The sequence below is a fragment of the Cupressus sempervirens genome, chromosome 9 (genome assembly GCF_028749045.1).
Source record: "Cupressus sempervirens isolate cs-2001-9-10 chromosome 9, ASM2874904v1, whole genome shotgun sequence".
NCBI classification, from domain to species: Eukaryota; Viridiplantae; Streptophyta; class Pinopsida; order Cupressales; family Cupressaceae; genus Cupressus; species Cupressus sempervirens.
The window spans coordinates 40,230,621-40,255,721 of NC_143126.1; the positions used below are offsets into that span (position 1 = coordinate 40,230,621).

The 25,101-nt window shown below is 35.6% G+C and overlaps 1 protein-coding gene across 1 annotated transcript in view; it reads right to left on the minus strand.

The window, feature by feature from the left end:
- The window catches only part of LOC149537506 (nifU-like protein 2, chloroplastic), a 57,349-nt gene that overhangs the window by 25,563 nt on the left and 6,685 nt on the right, over nt 1-25,101 (minus strand). The window contains exon 3 of the mRNA XM_089798927.1: nt 5,631-5,941. Coding sequence (XP_089655053.1) covers nt 5,631-5,941 — 311 coding nt within the window. The remainder of the gene's footprint in view (nt 1-5,630; nt 5,942-25,101) is intronic.

Below are 25,101 nucleotides of genomic sequence, written 5' to 3' on the forward strand. Positions count from 1 at the left end.
ACCCATCGTCTTCCAATGTGTACTTGAAAATCGACCCTCCATTGGCCTTCCTAACTCAATTTCTACAGTAACTTCCTTATACCAATCATTTGAAGGTTAATCTTGTACAACCCTTGCACTAAGGTCAATACTGAGTACAATTGTAGACAATACATGTCTCCTACTGAGGGTATCTGCCACCACGTTTCCCTTGCTTTAAATATACCTTACATCAAAATTATACTCACATAAGAACTCCATCCACCTTCATTGCCTTGCATTAAGATTCAGCTGAGTAAAGATGTATTGCAAACTATGAGGATCAATGCAGAGGTCAAACTTATGTCCTAGCAACAAATGTCTCCATCAGACCAAGGTGGGCACTACTGCTGCTGATTCCAGATTATGAGTTGGGCAATCTAGTTTGTGATCCTTGAAATTTATCAATTCATAAGCAATCACACTACCCTCTTGTTTGATTACTACACCTATTCCCTCCAGAGAAGTGTCTACGCAAACCACAAAATCCCCAAAAGGATCAGGTACAACCAAAATCAGAGCACTTGTAAGTCTTTCCTTAAAACACTAGAATGCTTCCTCACATTTGTCCATCCAAATGAACTTCTTTCCTTTTCTTTGAAGTGAAGTGATAGGGAGTGTAATCCTTAAAAATCCCATAGCAAATCTATTGTAATATCCTACCAGACCCATGAAACTATGAACTTTCAATACGTTTGCACACATCGACCAGTCTACTGTTGCTTGGATCTTTGTTGGATCAACCAAAATCCCATCCCCTGAAATGACATGCCCCAAATACTTAACCTTGGTCTGGAAGAATTCACATTTTTAGGTTGGAATATAATTGATTGTCTTGTAGGCATTGTACTAATTGTAGTAGATGATTGTGCTCTTTCACATTCTATGTCAGTATATCATCTATACAATCACAAATTTGTCCATATAGGTCCTAAATACTCCATTCATAAGACTCATAAAAACAAATCGGGAGTTGATCAATCCAAAAGGAACCATGGTTAATTCATAATGCCCATATCGGGTTCAGAAGGTCGTACGATGATTGTCAACTTTGTGGATTCTGAGTAGGTGATAGCCTGATTTAAGGTCTATCTTTGAATATATCTTAGCTCCTTTCATTTGATCAAATAGATCATCAATGCGGGGTAAAAAGTATCAGTTTTTTATAGCAATCTTGTTCAGTTGCTTGTAATGAATAGACAACCTTAGAGATCCATCTTTCCTCTTCACAAATATCACTAGAGATCCCCAAGGCCCTTCTCCAAAGTTCCTCTAATTGAAGCTTGAGTTCACTGAGTTCCTGAGTGGTCATGCGGTTCAGAGCTTTCGAGATTAGTTTCTCTCTTGGTACCTAGTCTATGCAAAGTCAGTGTCCCTTTTCAGAGGCACCCTTGGAATTTCTTTGGGGAATACATCTAAAATTCTCCTAAGAGTGGGTGATCTAGGGACACATCCTTTCCCTTCCTCTAAGTCGTTAATTGATACTACAAAAAGATGACATTCCTTTCCTTATTGTTAACCTGTGCCTCCAACGAGGGGTTAGGAGTACAAGAGATGCAAATTAATTTATTTCACGTTTCATTCATTCATTAAATCCTAATCCTAATTAAACATGCATACATCACATGGATGCAGGAAAGATAAACCACTTAGTTGCAGGGACTTATCACACTTTAATCATTCACATAGGAATAACATAAAGGCAATTATAGTCCAACATATCAAGCATTTATGTAAAACAAGTAAAGTGCATAAGCATTATATACTATTAACATAGTTTAGAGTATTTGGACCTGAAGCATTAAAAAGAGTAGTTTAAAACAACATAAAACACCATGGAACTTATGGGGTCTAAAATCATAGTAGCAGAAAACACATATATTTGGCCATTAAATTGACCCATAAATGCCACCATTTGTGAGCGATACCTCCCAAGTGAAGCGTGACAAATTTAATTATCTCATCCTCGAGCATCGAGTTAAGCTAGAAATATGTATCTACCTTTTATACCCATGCCTCTACGGATGTTGAGTCAAATAAGTGAAAGGATGACAAATTTACCTTGTCTATCTATCATTTGAGTTTATCATTCTAGTAGCCACGACTATTGACACCTGATTATCTCTTATGCAAATCAACATAATCCCTGAAGGATGTCTCCTTCGAGATTCGTGTTCCTCCAATCTTGTCTTACCTGTTCTTGCATTACCTAGAAGGTGAGATCTTGCTCTTTGGGAGGTGATTCAGTTCTCCACAGAAGTGTCAACATGGATGGTCAAGAGCGTGAATGTTGATGTTTTTCTCTCCCTCTGACATACTTATTGTCGTGTCCATTTGTTCTTCGTTTTTATTCCCTTTAGTCAATCTCCACAATGTCTCCTCCATGAGTCATTATCATTCTTCCCCGCTTCTAGTTAGCTCCCTTAATAGTGCCATGACTTCAACCGCAGGATCCAGTAGTTCCCCTATTGAGTATGGTACCTCCTTTTGGTGTACACTTGCATCCACAACTTGACAAGCTAGTAGAATCACCAACTTTGGTAGCACTATAATGTCCCAAAACCAATCAATACACAAACTCCCAATTGCCCTATCCAACTAGGTACAATGTCCAAAGATAGGAGCATACATGAATGTACAATACTACAGTGTAAGATGTCTCCCTTTGAAACTACCTATAGCAACAACTCCGTACAAAAGCCTTTTGTGCAAAACATTGTCCAAATGACAACTTCCTATACCTTATGGTAGCTAGGCACTTCGTATGGTGACTTGTGATTCCTGGATGCCCATATGGTGATGGTCTAGGTATGGTAATCACCCCTTTGTAATAGCAATGTTTGTGCGATAGGTTATGTAGAGCAAGACCGTACAATCACATCAACACTATGTCATAAGGTAGTTACCAAGCCATATAGTGTTGTGTCTCATAGTAGTATTTCGTGGCACCAAGATTGTAAGATGTCGTACAATGTCAATCCAAATGCCCTATATCTTAGATTATAATTGTAACGGAATATGGATGTTGTTGTTATATGATAATTAAAACCTACTTCCATGATGAAGACTCACACAAGCAAGATGGAATTCAAATAACAATAATGATAGCACTTCAAATTACAACAATATTAGAACAAAAGCAGATTAGGGTGTGGAGTGACACCCACCAAAACTACAAATGCCAAATAGGGACGATCTTTCACCTTTGAAATGGTAGACAACAAAATCCCAATGGAATTCACAAATACAAAGAACAATACCAAACTTGCATATGTACAACAATAACTAATGCAACCTTACATATGGCTCGGAGAAGGAGGGAAGGAAACTTCCCGAAGGATTACAAATGTATTGACACAGCCAAAACAAAATAAAATGAAAAGGGGCCCAAGAGATAATAATATTAATTTTCGGGACCATACACAGATATTTTGGTTTGAATATATGGGAGGTGCATTGATGCATATTTCTTTGGCTCAAATGGTATCGTATGGATGGGCTACAAGAGAACGCATGCTAGTTTTTCATGTTATCACATGGAATGAACAATGTAGAAAATCACAAAAAGTGATAATAAGGGGCATGTACAAGCTATGAAACAAGTATGGGATTCTCATGCTCATGGTAACCCTTGGCATAATGAGGACTTCTTTGAACAATTTTCTTGTCCCAATTAAAACAAAAGATGAGTGGATCAGGACTATTTTGAAGTCTGTAATAGCTTGTGAACCTTGATCTAGGGGAGGATTATGATTACTTTCAAATTTTTTGGTGCTTTTAATGGTAGATATTCCTAAAATAATTATTGCAAAAAGTGTGGTAAAGGATAGGTCCTTGGGGTTACATATCAAGAATAATGCACTATTTCTAAAGACTAGATAAATTTCAAATGGAAGTGAATAGTCACAACAAATTAAGGTACGCATATCGAAGAAATCATTCATGTTTGTGAAAGGGAGATATGTCATTTTAGGACTCATATCCTTCATGTTGACTGAAGCGTTTTCCTTAGTGGGATGTGATTATGTTAGCACATGTGAGGAAGGGATTCATCATTCATGTGAACATTAGCGACATCTTCCTTTGTAACACCTATATTCCACATTGAGGGATACTTATCTTTGGCTAGACCTTCGGCTTTCCCTCTAGAGCATATCGCATATTTTCCCATCTTTCATATGTACAAACATTTGGAAGTATTTAAAAATGTAACTGTATTTTAAAAAGGAGCTGTGCAATCATCAAGTGATATAAATGGAGGTAATCTACAGAGTTAAATGGATCAGAAATTTTGTATACCAAATTGTAATGCAAGAACTCAATTGGGGAAATAGTTGAGAGGCATTTTTCTAAGTCATAGTATATGCACATGTTTGTTTTTTTCAATAAATTAATGTAAGACATGTTATGGTTTTCCCTATTTAGATTGCATTCTTTATTTGGCTGGTCATTTTAGAACTTTCTCTAACTAGACATAAATTTGATGGTTTTTGGTTTCCATTTAAGAAGTCTGCAATTGAATGTTCTCTATGTATATTTTTAGATGCAATATGTGGGGCAACCAATTGTAATGAGCGATACCTACATAATTTGCATTTTAGTGAATGTAAATGCAATTGAGGGAATGGGCACTGTAAGACACGGGTTCATACATCAAGTTAATAAATATTGTAGGTTACATGTGTAGTTGCTCTAAAGTTTTAATATTCTGTCACTACTACATAGGATATAAGGTACCAATTACAATACTTTTTATTTGAATAGAAATTCTTTGAACAAGGATGGTGCCTCAAAGGGCAATCATGGTCAAACTAGTGTGGGGGAAATTGATAGGTTTCCGACAAATCTGAAGCATTCCTCTTTGCTGAAAAATTGGAACATATAACGGATAATCTATTGGAAACTAAAATTGTTTATAAAGGAATGCGAGAGGCTTTCAAATCTGGGTGACAAAATGTTAGAACTACAAGTTGAATCTAACCAAAAGGTAATCATTAGCTATTTATCTGATTCTAATTGATTCCATTGCAAACATTGGCAAATAGCAAGGTAATTGCACAATAAAAGCTTGTTTGACAAGTTTTAAGAGGTTCAATTCAGCCATTTCCCAGAGGATGCAATAAGTGGTGGATTAGCTAGTCAACTGGGCTCTTGGCAACTCCAAACGTATTTCTTATTGTTTGCCCCTCGATGGTGGTTGACCAAACTTCAAGAGACAAATATTTTAAATGTCCAGTGCATGCAATAGGATGTTAAATACCACCTTGACTCATGCAACTTTAAGTGAATGTTAAGTCTTAAATAAATTAAAAGCAATATAATGCAGAACTACGCAATGCTCGAGTGCTAAACAAAATCAACAGCGAAAACATAAGGAAAGTTGTGGTTTGAACTTTGTCATTCACACAAAATTAATAGTATTCATCTAGTATACAAAGAAACAATGATTTCAGTACCCAATAGGCCTTCAAAAGTGGCTTTACCATCAACAATAGTTTCTGTTAAAACTGTGAGTCAAATAGCTGTTCTGATAATTGCTTTTGTTTTGAACTTTTAGTTTATATTTCGGAGATAAACCCCTATTGTTATCAAGAAAGTAAGAAAACAATCACCTTTTCAACATTTTCTTCATTTAACTCAAGTCCTGTTTCTGTATCCATTACTTGTTTTACTGCAACAATTTCTGGTATCTTCTCCTTCAGGCGTGCTTCTATTCCCATCTTCATAGTTGTCATTGAACTTGGGCATGATCCACAAGCTCCTTGTAGTTTCAATGTGACAACTAGACCATCAACTTCATATAATTCTACATTACCTCCATCTGCCATAAGATATGGTCGCACATCATCCAGCACTTTTTCAACATTCTCTTCAGTCAATGCCAAACCTCCAGTTGTGGATAGACTGGCAATCACTTTGACAACTGCAGTCAAGAAGTTGAGGAGTTAGAAATCTAGAAATTTTATTCGGAATGATGGAAATGAAAAAATGCATTCTTCATTTTTTGAAGTTTGTTTAACTAGTTAGATACACTGTTTCTAGAAAAACAATCATTAACTAAGAATGGAAATAGAAAGAATCTAAACTAAACTAAAGATACATAAAGTGACTATTAAATAATAGCTATGACAATATTATTCTAACACGCTCCATTAATAGCCATTCTATTAACTACACCAAGTTGCACCCAAAATGTTACAAACTTATCTGGGCTCAAAGACTTGATTAGTATATTTGCAATTGAATTGACAGTTGGAACATACTTACAATATCATAGTTCCATCTTCAACAAGCTATTTAATGAAATGACAATGAAGCTCTACATATTTGGTCCAATCGTGGAAAAATGGATTCTTAGCAAGCCTTAGCAGCCCTTGATTGTCACAAAACAAGGGTGAAGTAATCTGAGAAATTCACATGTCAAAAATCATTCTCCATGGCCATATTGCCTCACATGTTGCTTTAATAGATCCCCAATATTCTACTAGTCCATGTGAATGCACCTATGCCAATATTAAAGACACCTAGACGTAGACTTCCTATCATCAATGAAACCTTCCTAATTTGTGTTTGTAAAACCAATCAGACAAGTATCTTTACAAAATGTCAAAGTCTGGTGTCCCTTTCACATATCTTAGTACATATTTTACTGCAACCCAATTTTCAGTTGCAGGGAATGTCATGAAACAACATATGTGGCATGACCCATTTTGGGATTGCATTAATTTTTGCCCTAGAATCACAAATTCCATTAAAATAAGAGTTGTAAGATGATTAGAGATATAACCTTATCAATCAAAATGACTTCAAACACAGTAAGTTGTGATTTAGGTCCTACAACACCCAAACAGGGAACAAGAGCACAAATACACATTCATGATATAATCCATCTTATACATTTATAGCTTGATAAAGAAATTTCCGATCCATAACAATATGTAATGTGTAATATTTTGCTTTCCTAAAGGTGGATGGAAAAATTACAAAAGGGTGCCCTAGCCCAACCCTAGGCCCAAGAGCAGAACTTTGTCGCCCTTGGCCCCACACTTCATGAGGTTGGCATACCTAGTGAGCCTTACTATTCCCTCTTATTATAACTTCCTCTACCCATTGGATCATCCCTCACAAGATAGTGCCTTTGTATGATGTAACCTATGCCCATTCCACTACGAGCCTTACCTACCATGTGAAGTAGTAATATAATGCAATTAAAAATATAATACACAAAAAATTGTATTGGTATAATGCACTTACAAATGTAAGTATACATGTAAGTCTATTGTAGCAAAGTAAATTTACACAGAAATTTGTGTTGATATACTGCACTGCAGTTAGTAATATAAATATACAGAAAGGAAATCTACTTAAGTCACATAGCTCATAAGTCCTTACATAATCTGTAGAAAGGAATCAGCAATTAAACCTAGGCCACTATTCCTCTCAGAAATATGATGCTAAATGGATACCCATAAGCAGTCACAAGTACTTACTACATTCATTTAATGGAAACCATTACTATACCATGGGAACATAGCAGATGCATGCCAGATATAGCAAATGAATATGAGTGTTTATTCTACTTCATTGGCTGCTGGTATTTATTGCCTCCTTCCTTATGCAATACTCCCCTTGTATTGATATCCTATTCAATAGTCTACTCTTATAGGTAGTTGCACGTATTCCTCTCTTATTTGGCTATTGCCTAGATATAAAATGATAATCCTCTTCTATTCGATTCCCAACTTAGAATCATATCAATGTTTGTATGTCTATGTAGAACCATATAGTTGTTGAAGAGATATAATTATTATATGTATTATTTCCTTTGTGAATCCATTTTATACCTACACTCTGGAATGAGAATTCATAATATTCATGTCTACTCTGTAGTCACACTGGTTGATAACTTCTGGATAAATCTTAATCTATTATTATTTGATTTTTATTTTTTATTTTTTAATATTCTCAATGCCTGTCTTAATGCACTTATTAACTTAGCAAATATTAACATGGCACTCATATTACTGGCTGCCCCTGGTTATAATAATTGTACCATTGCTTTACACCTTATCACTGTTTTGTCACCTTTAATGAGGTTGTATTTAATTATTTTAATAAACCTGAATAATGCTTGTACTGATCTTCCTTTTGCCCGTGAGTATATATGTAGATTGTGGGGTGTTGAATAGAATATGCAGATCGCATGATATGGAATGCATGATTGTTATATACTATTGATTCATGTTATTATTATATTTATCTACTTATACATTAAATTTGAATAGATTATATTCATTCATTGTTATGTAGTTAATAGTAATTTATATTATAATTTATTATGATTATTCATTCATTAATTCTATTTTATTTTATCTGTTATTTCTTAAATCTCATTATAGGAAGAGGACGTTACATATGTATATCACAACATAGCTAAGATCAAGTCTAGAGGTTGTAAGATATATAACTGCCTACTAGTTTCCTATAAGCTGACTCATTCACCACTACTGAATTTGATTTGGCTAATAGTCAGCCCTTTCTCCATACATGTAGATGAAGGCTTGTAATTTGCCATCCTGAATTTATCTAGGAAACTCCTGATATACTTTGACTGTGAAATGAAAATGCTACCACATGTCTGCCAAACATCTACATCAGGACAATAATGAAAAAGTCCCAAACCAGTCACGCCAAATGCAAATGGTAAGTCTATTAGAATGTAAAGTCCACCAATATAACTGAGAGGGGGGAGATGAGTCAGTTATCCAACTATTACAACAGTTATCAACCTTATTAATCCTTAACCATTTGAGCAATATAATCAACAACCATAACAAGATACTCATACACAATAACACCAGATATGTTAACTAGGGAAACCCTTTATCAGAGGGAAAACCCTGGTGGGGATGGGACCCACAAAATGATGTACTAATATAAATATTCCTTGTTAGAGGATGGACCCTATTAGGAGTGAATAAAAACATTCAGTACATATCAGTCCTTGTTAGGAGACTTTGAATCCCTGTTAGGAGTTGTAGAAGGCAGATGAACCCACTGACCAAATAGCTTCAGGGGCAAGACCAATGAACCCATTGTCCAAATGATCTCCATATTATTCCTTGCAAAATAATAGAAGTGAATTGCACTTGTACTTCCTCTATCTTGTCAACCGAACTGCCTCTTCTAATCTTGTTACTAGATCACCAACTTCGCATCCAATAATCCCTTGGATCGCTCGCTTGCATTTACCAAATACTTTTCTTTTGTTTGCACTTTCTCGCTCACAACTTATTCTTACAATCAAGGAAAATACTTTCCTTTATAGCAAGTCCTCAATACAATTCCTTGAGTCGGCCTTGAGTTTTTCCCAATTAATTATAATAGGACCACATTAAGATAATTAATTATTTCGCAATTACACAACACTGTTAGCTCACAATCTTTACAACTTTTCACATGTGCGACTCCAGAGCTTGCACACTCGTTGGCGTCATCTTTAGGCTGTCCTCTATCACTATCTAACCTCGCATATCACAATTATATCTCTGTTAGGAGATACAATCCATTCATCAAAAACTGATTCTTAGATACTCTGTCTGTGTACTTCTCTCTGTAAATCAAGTATACCTTCTAATGTCTTCGACTTACTTCATGCGTACTTAACCTCGTCATTAGGACACAATGTAGAACACGTCCTTAACCGCGATTCACTTGATATCAATTCTCTGTCCATACAACCTCGATCTTTGTCTACTACTTTGCTACTCTTTACAAAAACCATACTATGTTGTCATCAATGAAAAACACAGTCATGAATGCAACATATCAATCATGCTAACAATCTCCCACATGCTCTTACAATGCTTAAGATACTCTCCCAAAGGAATATCATCAACATTCATGCAAACAACGACTTACTTCATGTGCACTTAACCTCATCATTAGGACACAATGCAGAACATGTCCTTAACAGCATTCACTTGATCATCAATTCTCTACCCATACAACCTCGATCTTTGTCTGCTACTCTGCTAGTCTTTACAGAAACCATACTATGTTGTCATCAACGACAAACACGGTCATGAATACAACGTGTCACTCATGCTAACAATCTCCCACATGCTCTAGCAATCCTTAGTTACTCCCCCAAAGGAATATCATCAGCATTCATGCTAACAAAGTCTCAAATCAAATAATAGCTAAGACTTTGAAGTAGCTAAGATCATAACTTATCAGATGTTTAAAGAGGGCAGTCACCGAATAGTTGTTGAAGTCTTGAGATCAAAACTTATCAGATGTTTAAAGAGGGCAGTCACCAAATAGTTGTCCAAGTCTGAGATCAAATATTTCTATCTAATATTTGATCTCAGACCTAGACAACTATTTGGTGACTGCAATCTTTAAAAGTCTGATAAGTTTTGATTTGTGATACTTCACCAACTGCTACTTAATAGACTTAGCTAATTGATTCGAGACTTAGACAACTATTTGGTGACTGCCCTCTTAGAAAGTGAATTGAATATTTTGCCTATGTAATCAGCAATATAGATATAAACAAAAAATATATATGATTTTTAAAATTCATTTCGATCTCATGTACTTCATAGACTTGGCTAATATTTGATCTCACACTAAAGCAACTGTTTGGTGTCTGCCTCTTAAAAAGTGAACTGAATATTTTGACTATCTAATCAGCAATGTGGATATAAACATTAATAGATTTTTTTATTTATATCCACATTGCTGATTAGATAGTCAAAATGTTTGATTCACTTATTAAGAGGCAGTCACCAAACAGTTGTCCAAGTGTGGGATCGCATATTAACTAAGTCGATGAAGTATCTGAGATCAAAATTTATCAGACAACAATCTGGCTACTGTTGGCAATTTATCGGAAGTTGGAATTTATTAAAAGTGGAAACCATTTTGAAGTGATTCAAGACTTCCATTGTGATTGAGGCAAGGAGTTATGTATGTATAGTTCAATATTTGAAAAAGCTTATAAATCATATTCCACAATTGCAATGCTTTATATTCGAAAATGGCAAATGGCAAGTCCTTTATAGAGGGGGTAGAATTCAACAAAAGCCATTTGTTTAGTCGAAGTAAAAGATTAGCAAGACACTAGTTTTAGCAACTACTATTTTAGATGGAGACCAAAGTTAATGAAAAATTAAATATATTAATTAACAATGATAAATTAAAATCATAATAATTTAAAATTTGAAACTACTTTATAATATTAATTACAAGCTATAAGGGTTCATTGGTTTCCCATGAAAGGGCTGTCTATAAAAGTGTGTAATAGTTATAATTTTAAAATTATTATATATATATATGATCACATTAGAATCCATAGGGCGAGGTGTACAAAGAGCTCGGGTCATATGAACAGTGATTCAGAGCAAATTCATTAACTGCTTTAACACTATCTCAAATGTCCCCTGCAATTTAGTATGATTGAGACCCTTTCAAATTCGGTTGATGACCGTCAGTTCCTTCGCTACTCTGTTTAGCATTTTCTAGAGGTTGGAAAGAAAACTAAAGGAGCAAAATTACAAATTGTTTCCATGTTGATCTTGCATTGACTTCACTTTCATCCTAGAATCAACCCTATTTTTTATTGATTCATCAATTTCATGAACTTTTTGTAGGGTTCCATGGGTTTTTGCAATGATTTTTTTTTTTTTGTTATATTTCAGGGATTTTAATACACTTTAAAAACAAAAAGGTCATTGATAAAATTGGGTCAATGATTGGTTGACAACTTTTTCAGGGAAAAAATTGACTAGCTCTAGGATACAAGATTAATCAGTATGGTTGGGATTTTTCGGCAGATTATTGCTTCTATGGGTTTATTTTTTATTTTCATTACTGTCTACATTTCATTTTAAATTTTGACACAAAAATAATCAAATAACAATAATTACAGATTAAATGAAAAACAATCAGACAACACAATGCAATTATCCTAATAAAAACCCTCCTCGATGAGGGAAACAACCCAACCCACTCAAAAGTAATTCCTTTATTCAAATTCTTAAAAACTTATTACAAATACTCTGTTTCTGACAAAATCTTCAGAACTCAATAATCACACTTGATCAAAGTTCTCAATAAAATATCTCCTCAAGCAAGACACAATACCAAGAACAAATATATCACAAACTATAGTATTTAATATAAGATTCTCGTACACACAAAGAGACGGCTGAATCAAGTTCAACACAAAAACAATAGTCTCTTCATTCACCTCGATGCTTGAAATTGACATTACAAATTTTGCCTCCATATATAATAAGCAGATACTATCACTAGTAAATGTGACGATATATTATAAAAAGAGAAACAATTGCCACTTAACCATAAGCAAGAGAATGTCGTATCCACAAAATGATTCGAATGATAAAGATGACATGTCATCAATTATCAAATAATATTTGTACCAAGTAATGAAGTTTAGGCAAATATATAATAACATATAAAACTAAAAAATAGAGTCCACGAACAATTTGTTGAATAAGCACACGGAGGTGACGCACATCAGAATGGAGTTACACACACATAGGAAATGAAGAAAGCATAAGGAGAGCATCGCACATCAGCATGAGGACATAGCAAAGAATACTAATAAAGAAAGACATTGTGACTGATAACAGAAAATCACTGTGTTATTACAGAGATAACCATCAAAGTAAAACATGAATTTCTAAATCAATACAGAATAGAAAATTTCTGCAATCTCCAAAAGTTGTAAGATCTCTACCGCAGCTACCCTTTTCAACACTCCCTCTTAGCAAGAGAGAGATCTTCAAAGAGCCTTCTCATGACAAGTCGACATAGCTGCAATCGAAGATAATGTCAGTAGAAATTCACATCATAGATTTAGTCTTTAAAATTGTTGTCTCAACATAACAATATTCACCATAGCTACTCCTAGAGGGTGAATCATAAAAACATAAAGATGAAGTCATGGAGTAACACATGACTTTCACCATGCCTACATGCAAAGGGTGGAATGAGGGTTTTCACCTCAGACTTCTCGAAGAGAAGAATGCATTTCCACCATGCCTACTTGCAAAGGGTGGATCCACCATACCTACTCTTAGAGAGTGGAACAAGGGATCTCACCTTGAACTTCTCTCCTAGAGAAGAACTCATTGAGAAGAAATGAATCATTGGAACTGAGAGACTCTCAACAACAACATGATTCTTTACAATACCAAGCTTATATGGAAAGTAACAAAACTTCACTCTTGGAAGTGGCTTGGTGAGAATTTGTGCAATTCGCTCCTTTGTAGAAATATACCTAAGATCAATGGCTTTTCTTTGAACTCTATCCCTGAAACAATGATATTTAATTTTCACATGTTTTGTCATGTCATGAAAGATTGGATTAACCGAAAGTTTCACACAACTTTGATTGTCATACATAATCATAGTAGGTTCAAAAGGCTATCCAAATAAATTGTAAGTAATTTTTGAGGCCACACAAATTTTCTTGCAGCCACACAAGATATAACATTTTTTCCTTTAGCAGTACTCTAAGCAACACATGATTGTTTTCTGTTGCACCTGGAAATCATTATTGAACCCAACTCAAACAACATCCAGAAGTACTCTTCCTATCACACACACTCTCTACCCAATCTGAATTAGAAAACCCTCGTAAATTTAGTTCAACACTTGAAGAGTGTTTTGAACCATATCTTACTATACCACGACCGTATCTCAAAATATTTTTGACTGCCACAAGATGGATCTGCCTTGGTCAACATATAAATTGATTCATTTACTGCATAATATATATCACAACCTGTGTTAACCAAATAAGGAACCAATTAGCTACTAAACGTTGTAGAATCAACCAAATCTGAAACAACTGCATTCTCATGTAATTTTTTCATATTTGCTTCCATAGGAGTAACCATAGATTTACAATCTAGCATGCCAAATATTTTCAAGGTATTCATTGCATAGATTAACTTGTCGTCAACTTCTTGGCGATCAATTATCTTCTTGCGAGAAGTTCAACATGACAATAATCCATATCAAGATATTGCCAAAAAAATCTCGCAGATAACTTGAAAAATATTCTCGATATGTTGAGAAAATGCTGGCGATAACTTACCATCTTCTCACAATATGAGAAAACTTATCACCCACACTAGTAAAATGGAACTGTGACAACCCAACAAGCGGGCATATTCATTTTTTCCATTGGCAGAGCAAATTTGGGGAGGGTAGAAAGCTTTGGGAGGAGAAAGGCCATCATTTGCAGCCTTCTAGATTGATTTATTGTGTATTTGGAGCAGATTCAAAGAGATTTTTCAAGCAAAATCAGACTCACAAGTAAGCTTTCAAGATTCTTTCTCTTTTGTTTTAAAACCATTTTGTCTTGTATTAAATGCATCCAAGTTTATACAACCTCTATCATACCATTTCGAATCTACTTTGACTCCTTTTAGAAGGTACTAGATAAGATCTAACATCAATTTTTAGCAATTTTTCCAATTTCATAACCTAACACCTTAATTTGTTTTTTTCTTTCAAGTTTCAGCTATGTTTAAACTTATCTAAAATTTTAAACTAATTTAGTTTATTTTTAAATTTCTTCATTAAATTTTGAAATTTGTACTCTCGTTTTGTATGTGACATGTGTAGGTTGATTCTTCATCAAAATACCAAATAAGGATGCTTCTACAACTAGGTTTGTCTATGCCCAAGTAGATGCATGTTTGTTAGGATATGCAGGATCGCGTCCTAAAAGGGCTAGAGACAAGGCATGGCATATGCTTTTGAAGAACCTGACTATAAGACTATGATATGCATAAAATGTGAAAAAGTAATTAGTGGAGGCATATCTCATTTGAATTACCACATTGGGGGAATAAAAAAGCGTGACACAAGTCAATTCACCACAAATGAAATAAAGAGAGATGAATGTGTTGCTCTCTGCTCAAGAAGAGAAAAAGTTTCGAATGGAAAGGACAAAATTGGCCATGAGGGCAGCCATTTTTGAATCTCAAGGCATCTCAAGACTCACACTATCTCCTTTTTAAGAATCTTTTATTATTTTACAATCACCATCAATAATTTAGAATCTAGATTTTGCTAAAACAATGATCATTTCATAATAAAATAATGTGAATTGTGACTAGGTATTCCAACCAACCTTGATAAAGAAGCACTTGAGGGCATAGCGGGCTCTTAGCGTGGCCCACAAATATGCAAACCTACCATCTCCTTGATTTCCACTTCCATTCGTTCTCTACACGCATCTGCTATAGATGGTTTTTTTGTGCATAGAAACACTCCTAGAGCACAACCATCACTGGAGCGTACTGGGTGGAATGATGTGCATCACCAAGTCAACATTCAATGTGTCAATTTTTGGCTTTTTAACAACATCCCATTCAATGTTGCAACTGGTCCCTATTGGCTTCATTTTGTGACAAGAATTACCGTGGCAAGAAAGGGGGGTACAAGACACCTACTCCGAAAGACTTGAGTGGGAGGTTAGTTCACTTGTTTTAATTTTTAAATGTTTTACAGTTTTAAAATTTACTTATTTTTGTTTAATATAATTTTTTTTTTTTAAATGTGTACACAATTTTATTTCATGCTTATAGGTTGCTCAAAGATGATGTTTCTAGAGTCAAAGATGTGGTAGAATACCAAAGATTACAATGGAAACAATTTGGATGCACTATACTTTCAAAAGGATGGATGTGTTGGTGTAAATAAGTATTTACTATTTACACTTACTCAAGTTTACTTAGGTTAATGCATATATTTTATTATTTATTTATTACTCACCTAGGAGTATGCGTACTCTTGTGAGTTGTCATGTTGACAACACAGGAGTTTGCACTCTAATTATGCACACGTTGTCTACACTTAGGAGTTAGCACATTATTTGAGCACATGGTGTCTACAACATTCTAGACACCTCATCGTGCTTATCCTCTTATTGTGGAGGATATGTGCTTAGTTGTCATGCTTATCTCCTAGTTCTTTTTAGACACATTCTAGAAGCTCTCCAGAGGCCTTTATATACAAACACTCCTAGTGTACTCATAATATGGCATATTGAATGAATATATCGTCATTTTGATCATACTCTATTTTTGGTCTACTGTTGTGCTTGTGTTTGAGTTCTTAGTTCTTGGGTGAATTCTGGCCTAAGCAAAATTCTTACATGGTATCAAAGCTCAGAGATTTTCTCATCGCATAGCCATTCGAAACCATTGTTGCTTCAACACCTTCGATCCAAAGATTTGAAGAATTCGCAGAAATTGGGAGTGTCTAGAACCAAAGCGGATTGCGTCCGGTGCGTCGATTCGGTGAATTGACTATAAATTCGCCTATGTTGGGCAATAGTCAAAATTGAGGCAAAAATTTTTTGCAAATCGGCAACCCGAAGGCCCGATTTGCAAAATTGGTATGATCATTTTAGATCTATACATTTAATTTTCAGATCTGCATTTTTTTTCATCTGCCTCTCTGATATTTTTTTCGGATTTGCGTTATTTTTTCCGAAAAAATTGGCCATCAAATCTGTAGGAGAGATATTTTGCAGGTGAAGATTGAAGCTTGCTGGTGCAAATTAAATATTTGCATCATATTCAAAAGGTCAAAAAAACCCCAAATCAGATTTTGTTTCATCCAAATCAGACATCTGAGGCAAAATCTAGAGCCTTTTGATTTTTGGAGGCGCGGCAGCGATTCAGGAAAAATATAATAATAACAGCGATTTTCAAACAGTGATATCTTCCTCATACGGACTCCTTTTTGCGAGTAATTTTTTTTTGTTTTGGGGTAGAATTTTGCGATCTACACATTGGTGCAGGTGGTTTAAGATCTCTATTCCTAAATTTTTTGGCACGTCGCAAATCCCGTTTTTGCCACTTCAAATGCTTGGTACGGGCTCATCTGGACTCCAAAACAAGTTCTGTTTTTTTTTCAAGTGTATATTTTTTTGTCTACTTTCTAGATCTGCAATCAGATTATAGGTTCTGTGGACATAAATACCGTTTTCAGAAATAGTCCCTAAATTGGCATGTGGCTATTGCACTAAGTGCCAAATCATACATTAGGGGGGATTGATTGATTATTTCTATTATTTGGAGGGTCCATACATATATTGATCTCATGGAGTCTTGTCACATATGTTAGTCTGGTATAAGACCAAAGCTGACACCGAGGAACTTCAGAAATGGAGTGTGCTTTGATGCTTGATCATCTAAGAGAACATCAGGAAGTGATTCATTCTCTTTGCTTGAAGATACCACCTTCATTCAAATATATTTCTAAACTTCTTGGCTTTATGTATAACAGTATGAGTAAGGAATCCTTTGCTCCTCTTCTTATGGCAAGTTTTCCTCATGATGTTTGGATGGCTCTTTGGGAAGCATATGGAGATCCATGTGTTCCTCCATTTCTAGAGGACATTCTACATCCAATCACTCCAATTATGGTCCCTTCAACTCCTGTTGAGATCTCACCTCCTGATTCTCCTATTGATTCTACTAATTTAGTTCCAACCACAGATGCTTCGGATTCAGTGCAGCAAGACCCTTCATGTCTTCCTACTTTACCTTCATGCAACAACAACTTCCTGCCCTTGCAGGCCTGTTCGTGGAGTCTCACATTGAAGATGTGGCAGACACTATTGATGATATTCGTCTTCTCTGAGGCGAATTCTTCATCTGTTTTCGCAGTGATAGATTCATGTACTTCAGCACAATAGGGTACACTATGTCTTCCAGTTCTAGCCTCAGGTGATGACTTCTTGACTTACATTTCAGGTTTGTTCGTCGAGTCACACACAACAGATTTGGAGGACTTCTTTGATGATATTCAGCTTCTCTTTGATGAGGACGATCCTTCTATAGTTGTTACGAGGGCCCACTTTGACCCTCATGTCCATTCTCTACATGATTAGTCTTTACAGGCTGATATGATTGTGGATACTTATGTACAACAGTTGCAGGAGGTCTCTTTATCATTTGAGGAGACTGTCGGTTCTTTGAGACAGGTTCTACATGGATCCTTGCTCAATGTGCACATGTTCTTTTTTGCAGTATTGGGGGGAGCAACCATCGACATTGACACATGGACACTTGAACAGGTTTCAGAGATACCTTTCATCATTGAGATTCTTTCCACACATAGGGGAAGCATCTCACCTGTACCTTTGCCATTGTTTCTTCCAAAGGGGAGGAACATTATACAGCGGTCATGGATCAGCTTCTACATTGGAGCATTTCTCACTGATCGACACACTACCTTTAGGGGGGGGGGGGGGGGGGGGGTGGACTACTGTGTCTCCTCCTTTTTTGGGGGGAACTTTTTCCTCTTCGGGGTTTTGTCTTTCTCCTAATATATTTGATGTATGTCATAATGGGGGGATCTTGATTACTACATCCATCCATACATCATGTGTGTTTTTCATCTCTTTTTGGGGGAGGGTTTTTCCCACGAGGTTTTCCCTCTTTCTCCGCTTTATGAGAGATTGCATATCATTATGTACATGGGTACCTAACATGGCCTAGTAGCCGAAACCCATCATGCATTTCATCCTCGATTATGTAAGCTTAAGGGCATTCCCCTAAGTTGCACTTAAGAGGGGATGTTGGTGTAAATAAGTATTTGCTATTTACACTTACTTAAGTTTACTTATGTTAATGCATATATTTTATTATTTATTTATTACTCACCTAGGAGTATGCGTACTCTTGTGAGTTGTCATGTTGACAACACAGGAGTTTACACTCTAATTATGCACATGTTGTCTACACTTAGAAGTTAGCACATTATTTGAGCACATAGTGTCTACAACATTCTAGACATCTCATCGTGCTTATCCTCTTATTGTGAAGGATATGTGCTTAGTTGTCATGCTTATCTCCTAATTCTTTCTAGACACATTCTAGAAGCTCTCCAGAGGCCTTTATCTATAGGAACTCCTAGTGTACTCATAATATGGCATATTGAATTAATATATGATCATTCTAATCATACTCTATTTTTGGTCTACTGTTGTGCTTGTGTTTGAGTTCTTAGTTCTTGGATGAATTTTGGTCTAAGCCAAATTCTTACAAGATGGATGGAAGAAATCAAACCATCATCAATGTTTTTGGTTTTTTGCAAGGATTAAGTGGTCTTTTTGAAATCTTTGGATGCCTCAGACAAGATAAAGTCAATTGAAACTTTGGCTCTAATGTTAGAGTAAGTTGTAATAGAGGTGGGGTTTTCTAATATGGTGCAAATAATAATTGACAATGCAACGGCATATGCAGTAGCGGTTAGGATCCTCCAAGATAAGTATAGCACACTTTTTTGGTCTCCTTGTGCAATGCATGTCCTTGACCTTCTTTTGGAGGACATAGGAAAATTGGATTGGGTGAGGCCGACTATAGAGGATGCAAAAAAGGTAACACAATATATCTACACTCACCGTTGGGTTCTCTACTTGAAGAAAGAATTCACCCATGGGAAGGAGTTGGTTAAATTTGTTGTCACAAGATTTGCAACGATTTTCGCAACATTGCAAAGTGTTATTAGGTCTTTGAATCATTTGAAGCAATTGAATTTGTGTCAACAATGGCTAAACTCAAGTTATTCAAAGAAACTTGATGGTTGCATTCGTCATCTTTAATAACCACTTTTTTAATGGTGCTACAAAAATTGTGAAGGTAACTTGGAAACATCAAAAGTTGAATATTTAATTTTGTTGTATTCAATAATCGAGTCTTTCATTATTAATTTATAACTCTAGTCTCTGATTAATGATAAAAAAATTATACTTTTCAATTGTAGTTGACAAAGCCCTTGATTAAAATTCTCCACTTGGTAGATGGGGAGAAAATCCCAATGGAGTATCTTTATGAGGCCATGGGTAGGGCCAGAGAGGTGTTTAAAAATTATTACAAGGGGGTCAACCTAAAATTTGACCACATATGGGAAATTATTGATAGGAGGTGGACCAATCAGCTCTACCAACCCATTCATGCGGCAGGGTACTTCCTCAACCCTTGTTTCCGCTTCTCTCCATCCAATGGAGATCCCAATGGAGAGGTCATGGAAGACTTCATTAATTGCATGCAATGGTACTTCATTCATTGTGGCCAAGATGGAAGTGTATTAGAATGCAATGAGATAGCTATTCTCCTCGAACTTGGCAAGAAGAGGGAAAAACACTGAAACCCCATGTACAATATTTGGAGTTTTAGTGTCTTTTGCATGCATGATAAGAAGATAAAAACTAAGTTACTAATATATGTTTTCACCTCGCTTTCTAACTCTTCACTATTTATCTTGCAAATGCTTGGTGGCAAAATTGGAGTGGAAATGTTCCAAATCTGCAAAATTTTCCCTTCGCATCTTATGTCAACCATGTAGCTCATCTAGTTGTAAGCATAATTGGAGCTTATTTGAGGCCTCATACGAAGAAGGGGAATAAGTTAGCGCAGAAATGTCTCAATGGCCTTGCTTATGTGCATTATAACCTTAAGTTGTGCATAACGAAGGTAACTTGTCCACTTGATGTTGATGACATAGATCCCTACTATGATTAGATATCATAGGAGCAACCTCCATTGTTCACAAACGATGACATCTATGATTTAAAGACGCAAGCTATGAAGGAGGGTGGATTCGTAGCAAGATTGGATGACATTGATGAGGAGGATACAGATGATGAGGAGGCATTGCCAGTGTTAGCACCATGTACATCTAGAATGGAGGTCCAATTACAACCACAACCACAACTAGAGCAGACCTGCAAGGCTAGATTCCCTCCCACTCTAGTAGTTTTTACCAGAGTTGCTAAGAAGGAGAAGGGGAAGAGGAAGATGTAGCCTATTTTGATTTTGTACTTGACAATTGTATTTGCTTATAGTTTTAAAAAGACAATTTTCTATTTTCAATTTGTATTTGCTTAGATTATGGCTACAAGCAATCAGCATTCCATATGAGGATGCAATTTTGTATCCTATTTGTATTTATATATACCTAATCATCTTGTTTGGTTTGTTTACTCATTAGATGCATCTCCTTATTGAATTTTGCAAAAAAATGCATTTCCAATTTAATTTGAGCAATTTTTAAGTTCTTGATATTTTCCCAAGAAGTTCCCGATTTATCTCTAATATTTGTCAATATCTTGTTTTTTGCCCTTGGTGATAAGTTGTCGATAACGATAAGTTGAACTGTGATCTATTGCATATTTTCTGACTTAATAATTTCATGTGATCTTTGTCATACCTCAAGTCAAAGAAAATAATGCAACAATCCAAGATTTTTCATTTCAAATTCTGAAGTAAGCTCATTCTTACACTTATCAATAAGGTCATCATCACTAGTAAGAAATAAATCATCAACGTAAAGCACAAGAATCAACACTTTGATATCAATTACCTTAAATACAAATTTGGATCTAGATCATTCTTTTGAAAGCCCAAACATAGAAGATAGTTATCAAATCTCTCATACCAAGCACGAGGAGCTTGCTTAAGACCATACAAAGCCTTTTTCAACTTGCATGCATGAGAATCTCTATCATGAATTACAAACCCTTTAGGCTGCTCAATGTAAGCTTACTCTTCAGTAACTCCATTTAAGAATATTGTTTTGATATCCATTTGGTGAAGTTTCTAACCCTTCACATCTATAATAGCAATGATTGTCCTAACAGAAGTATAATGTGCTACAAGAGAAAAGGTTTTTTTCATAATTTATACATTTTTCTGTGAGAAAAACCTCTAGCAACAAATCTAGCCTTATATTTCTCTAAACTACCATCTCATCGTTTTTAATTTTAAATAACCATTTAGAAGAAATCACAGATTTACCTTTTCGTCTTGGAAGTATATTCTCATACATCATTTTTAAGGATAGACTAATACTCCTCCATCATTGCATCCTTCCACACTAGCTGATTTGAAGATTCTTCAATAGTAGAAGGTTCAGATGCAATTATGTGACTCCTTAATGCAACATAACCAGCAGACTATTGAGGTCTTTTACTTTCTCTAAAAGTGTCACGAGGGGCTGCACAATTTTCAGCTTCTTCCATAATGTTTCTAGCCTATAAAGTTCTTTCCTTATTGGCTGTAGAAATACTAGAAGCTGCTGAATTGTCTATAGAATCAATTGAATCAGCAATATAATCTGAACCTGCATTTTCACTCTGAATCTCTTAAGATGGTTTCAAATCAGTCATGACTACATCTTGAGGATGCTCAAAATTTTCTTCAACATTACCGATGTTAGACTTTTTGGATAACTTGCAAGCTACATCTTCATCAATTGTAACATTCCTTCTGATTTCAGCTTGGTTTTTTTCTGAAAAATATATCCTATATGCTTTTGAAAAATCACAACCACCTCCAATGATACCTTTCTTTCCTCAAGGTTCCAATTTAGCTCTTTCTCTATTGGAATGTGAATATAAACTGGCAATTCAAAAATTCTGAAGTTAGTAATGTCTGATTTAGTATCTGAGAAATGCTTCTTCTAGTGTAATCTTGCCAAGAATCTGACGAGGACTACGATTCTGAATGTGTCCTATTGCCCTACAAGCTTCAGCTCATAGAAAAAATTGAAGACTTTGATCATGAATCATTGTTTTCATTGTCTCAAAAATTGTCCTATTCTTTCTTTCAGCTACAACGTTTTGTTGAGGACTATAGGGAACACAAAACTCCCTCTTAATCCCAGCTAACACAATAATTATGAAAAATACCATATGCATAATCTCCACCATTATCAAACCTTAAGATCTTAATCCTTTTGTTAGACAAATTTCCAACTAAAGTTTTAAATTCTTTAAAATGGGACAACACATCAAATTCCTTGGACTTAAGAAAATAGATTCAAAATTTATGAGAAAAATGATCTATGAATGTAATATAATACCAATAATTGTTAGGATTAACCACAGACAAAAATAACAGTTACATGCAAATATAATCAATATCAGAAAATAATAAATTGCACAGAAGAGAACACAAGACACAAGGATTTAATGTGGTTCACCCAATCCCTGGGCTACCTCCACCAACATCAAGTCCAATATTATTATTATCCAATGATTACAATCCTCAATCCCTTACAGCTTAATACCACCGCAAGAAGCTACAATCTCATCATACATAATGAAATCCCTAACCCTAAGCCATTTTAAACAAGTTTTTGCCACTTACAAAATTAGGGCTAGAATAAGTCATCCAATAGAAAAATAGCAGTCGACGCCTTTTACAATAGTAGGGTCATGTTTGGCAAAAACCCCCATAAGAGTGTTGCCCCTTGACTGCGACAAGAAGTGCACCTGGGCCATTGCCCATTGACCCCATCTTGGAGGCGTACTGCCGTAGAAATAATCTGGGGGGAAACCGTGCCGAATAAACCTCCAAGTCCAATTACGCTCCACATTACAACAATCTCCCCCTTGGAGACTAATCAAATTCCACAACAACCTCCCACTTGGAGACTGATCATAGCATCACTTAACCTGTAGCTCCCCCTGGAATATCAAACCACTCTGGACTCTGTTGTTCTTTTATTCAGTTCGGTCTAGAAGACTAACTGGGAAGCTGAAGATGAGTTCAGTTTCTCCTTTGTGACTGCCTTTGTAAACATATTTGCTAGGTTATCATCTATATGTATCTTCTCCAGCTTTAATTGTCAATCATCCAAAACTGATCGAATGCAATGGTACCACAACTGTATGTGTTTTGTGAAATAATAGTTACATACAAATATAACCAATATCAGAAAATAATAAATCACACAAAAGAGAACACAAGACACAAGGATTTAATGTGGTTCACCCAATCTTTGGGCTACATCCACCAATAACAAGTCCAATATTATTATTATCCAATGATTACAATCTACAATCTGCAATTTCTTACAGCTCAATACTGCCGCAAGAAGCTACAATTTCATCATACATTACGAAATCCCTAACCCTAAGCCATTTTAAACAAGTTTTTGCCACTTACAAAATCAGGGCTAGAATAAGTCATCTAATAGAAAAATAGCAACCGATGCCTTTTACAATAATACGGTCATTTTTGGCTTCTGGAAAACCCCTGCAGGGATGTTGCCCCTTGACCCCACCCTGTACTGCAGGGGGCAGCATCCCGCAAGGGGCATTGTCCCTTGACCTTGTCTTGGGAGCGCTGCCCCCAAACCCTCGTAGAAATAATCTAGGGGGAAACCGCGCCGAATAAACCTCCAAGTCTAATTAGGCTCCACATCACAACAATAACTACTAAGAGATGCAATAGACATGGGACCACTGTAATGGTCACCCAGGAATGCCCAAAAGCTGAATCAACTGCTGAAATTATATTAATTCTAAAAATGCTGCAATCAAGTACAAAGAGATGTATTCCAAAGGCCAAACCCTAAAGAATGACATCTAGAATGTTACAACAGAGAATGAACGTCCTCTATTGCCAAAAGGAGGGAGTGTGATTCACACATCCAAGCTCTTATCAAATGCAAGTCATCATCATCCAATACAATAATCCCATGCTAAACAATGAGACTCTCACCCCTATTTATCCTATTCCTTCACTCTTCTAGAAAGAACTAAAACATTAATTAATTGCAAGTGCTAGAAGCTTCCCCCTTCCAATAATTAATGCACTCTCTAGAAACTTCTCTCTTGCAATAATTAATTGTGCTTCTAGAGGCTTCCACCTTTCCAATAATTAATACACACTCTAGATGCATCTCCTTTGTAATACAATAATTAATTAAATTAATTAAATATAAAGCCACCTTTTAATTTTAATTTATTTAATGACTTTATAAGAAATTAATTTAATTTTTTCTTATCCTCCACTTAGACTTTGGAGAACGTGAAGGCCAAAAGATGGGATCATTACAAATCCGCCCTCCTTGAAATTGCTTGTCCTCAAGCAATTAACATAATGGACTCCAACCTCCACCTGGATCCCAATTGAAGCAATGTGTGATATCCATATGGACATTAAACCAACTACAAATCAGCATCATTAGGACCAACCACATGTCGTGCAACCTAGCACCCAATACTGGTGA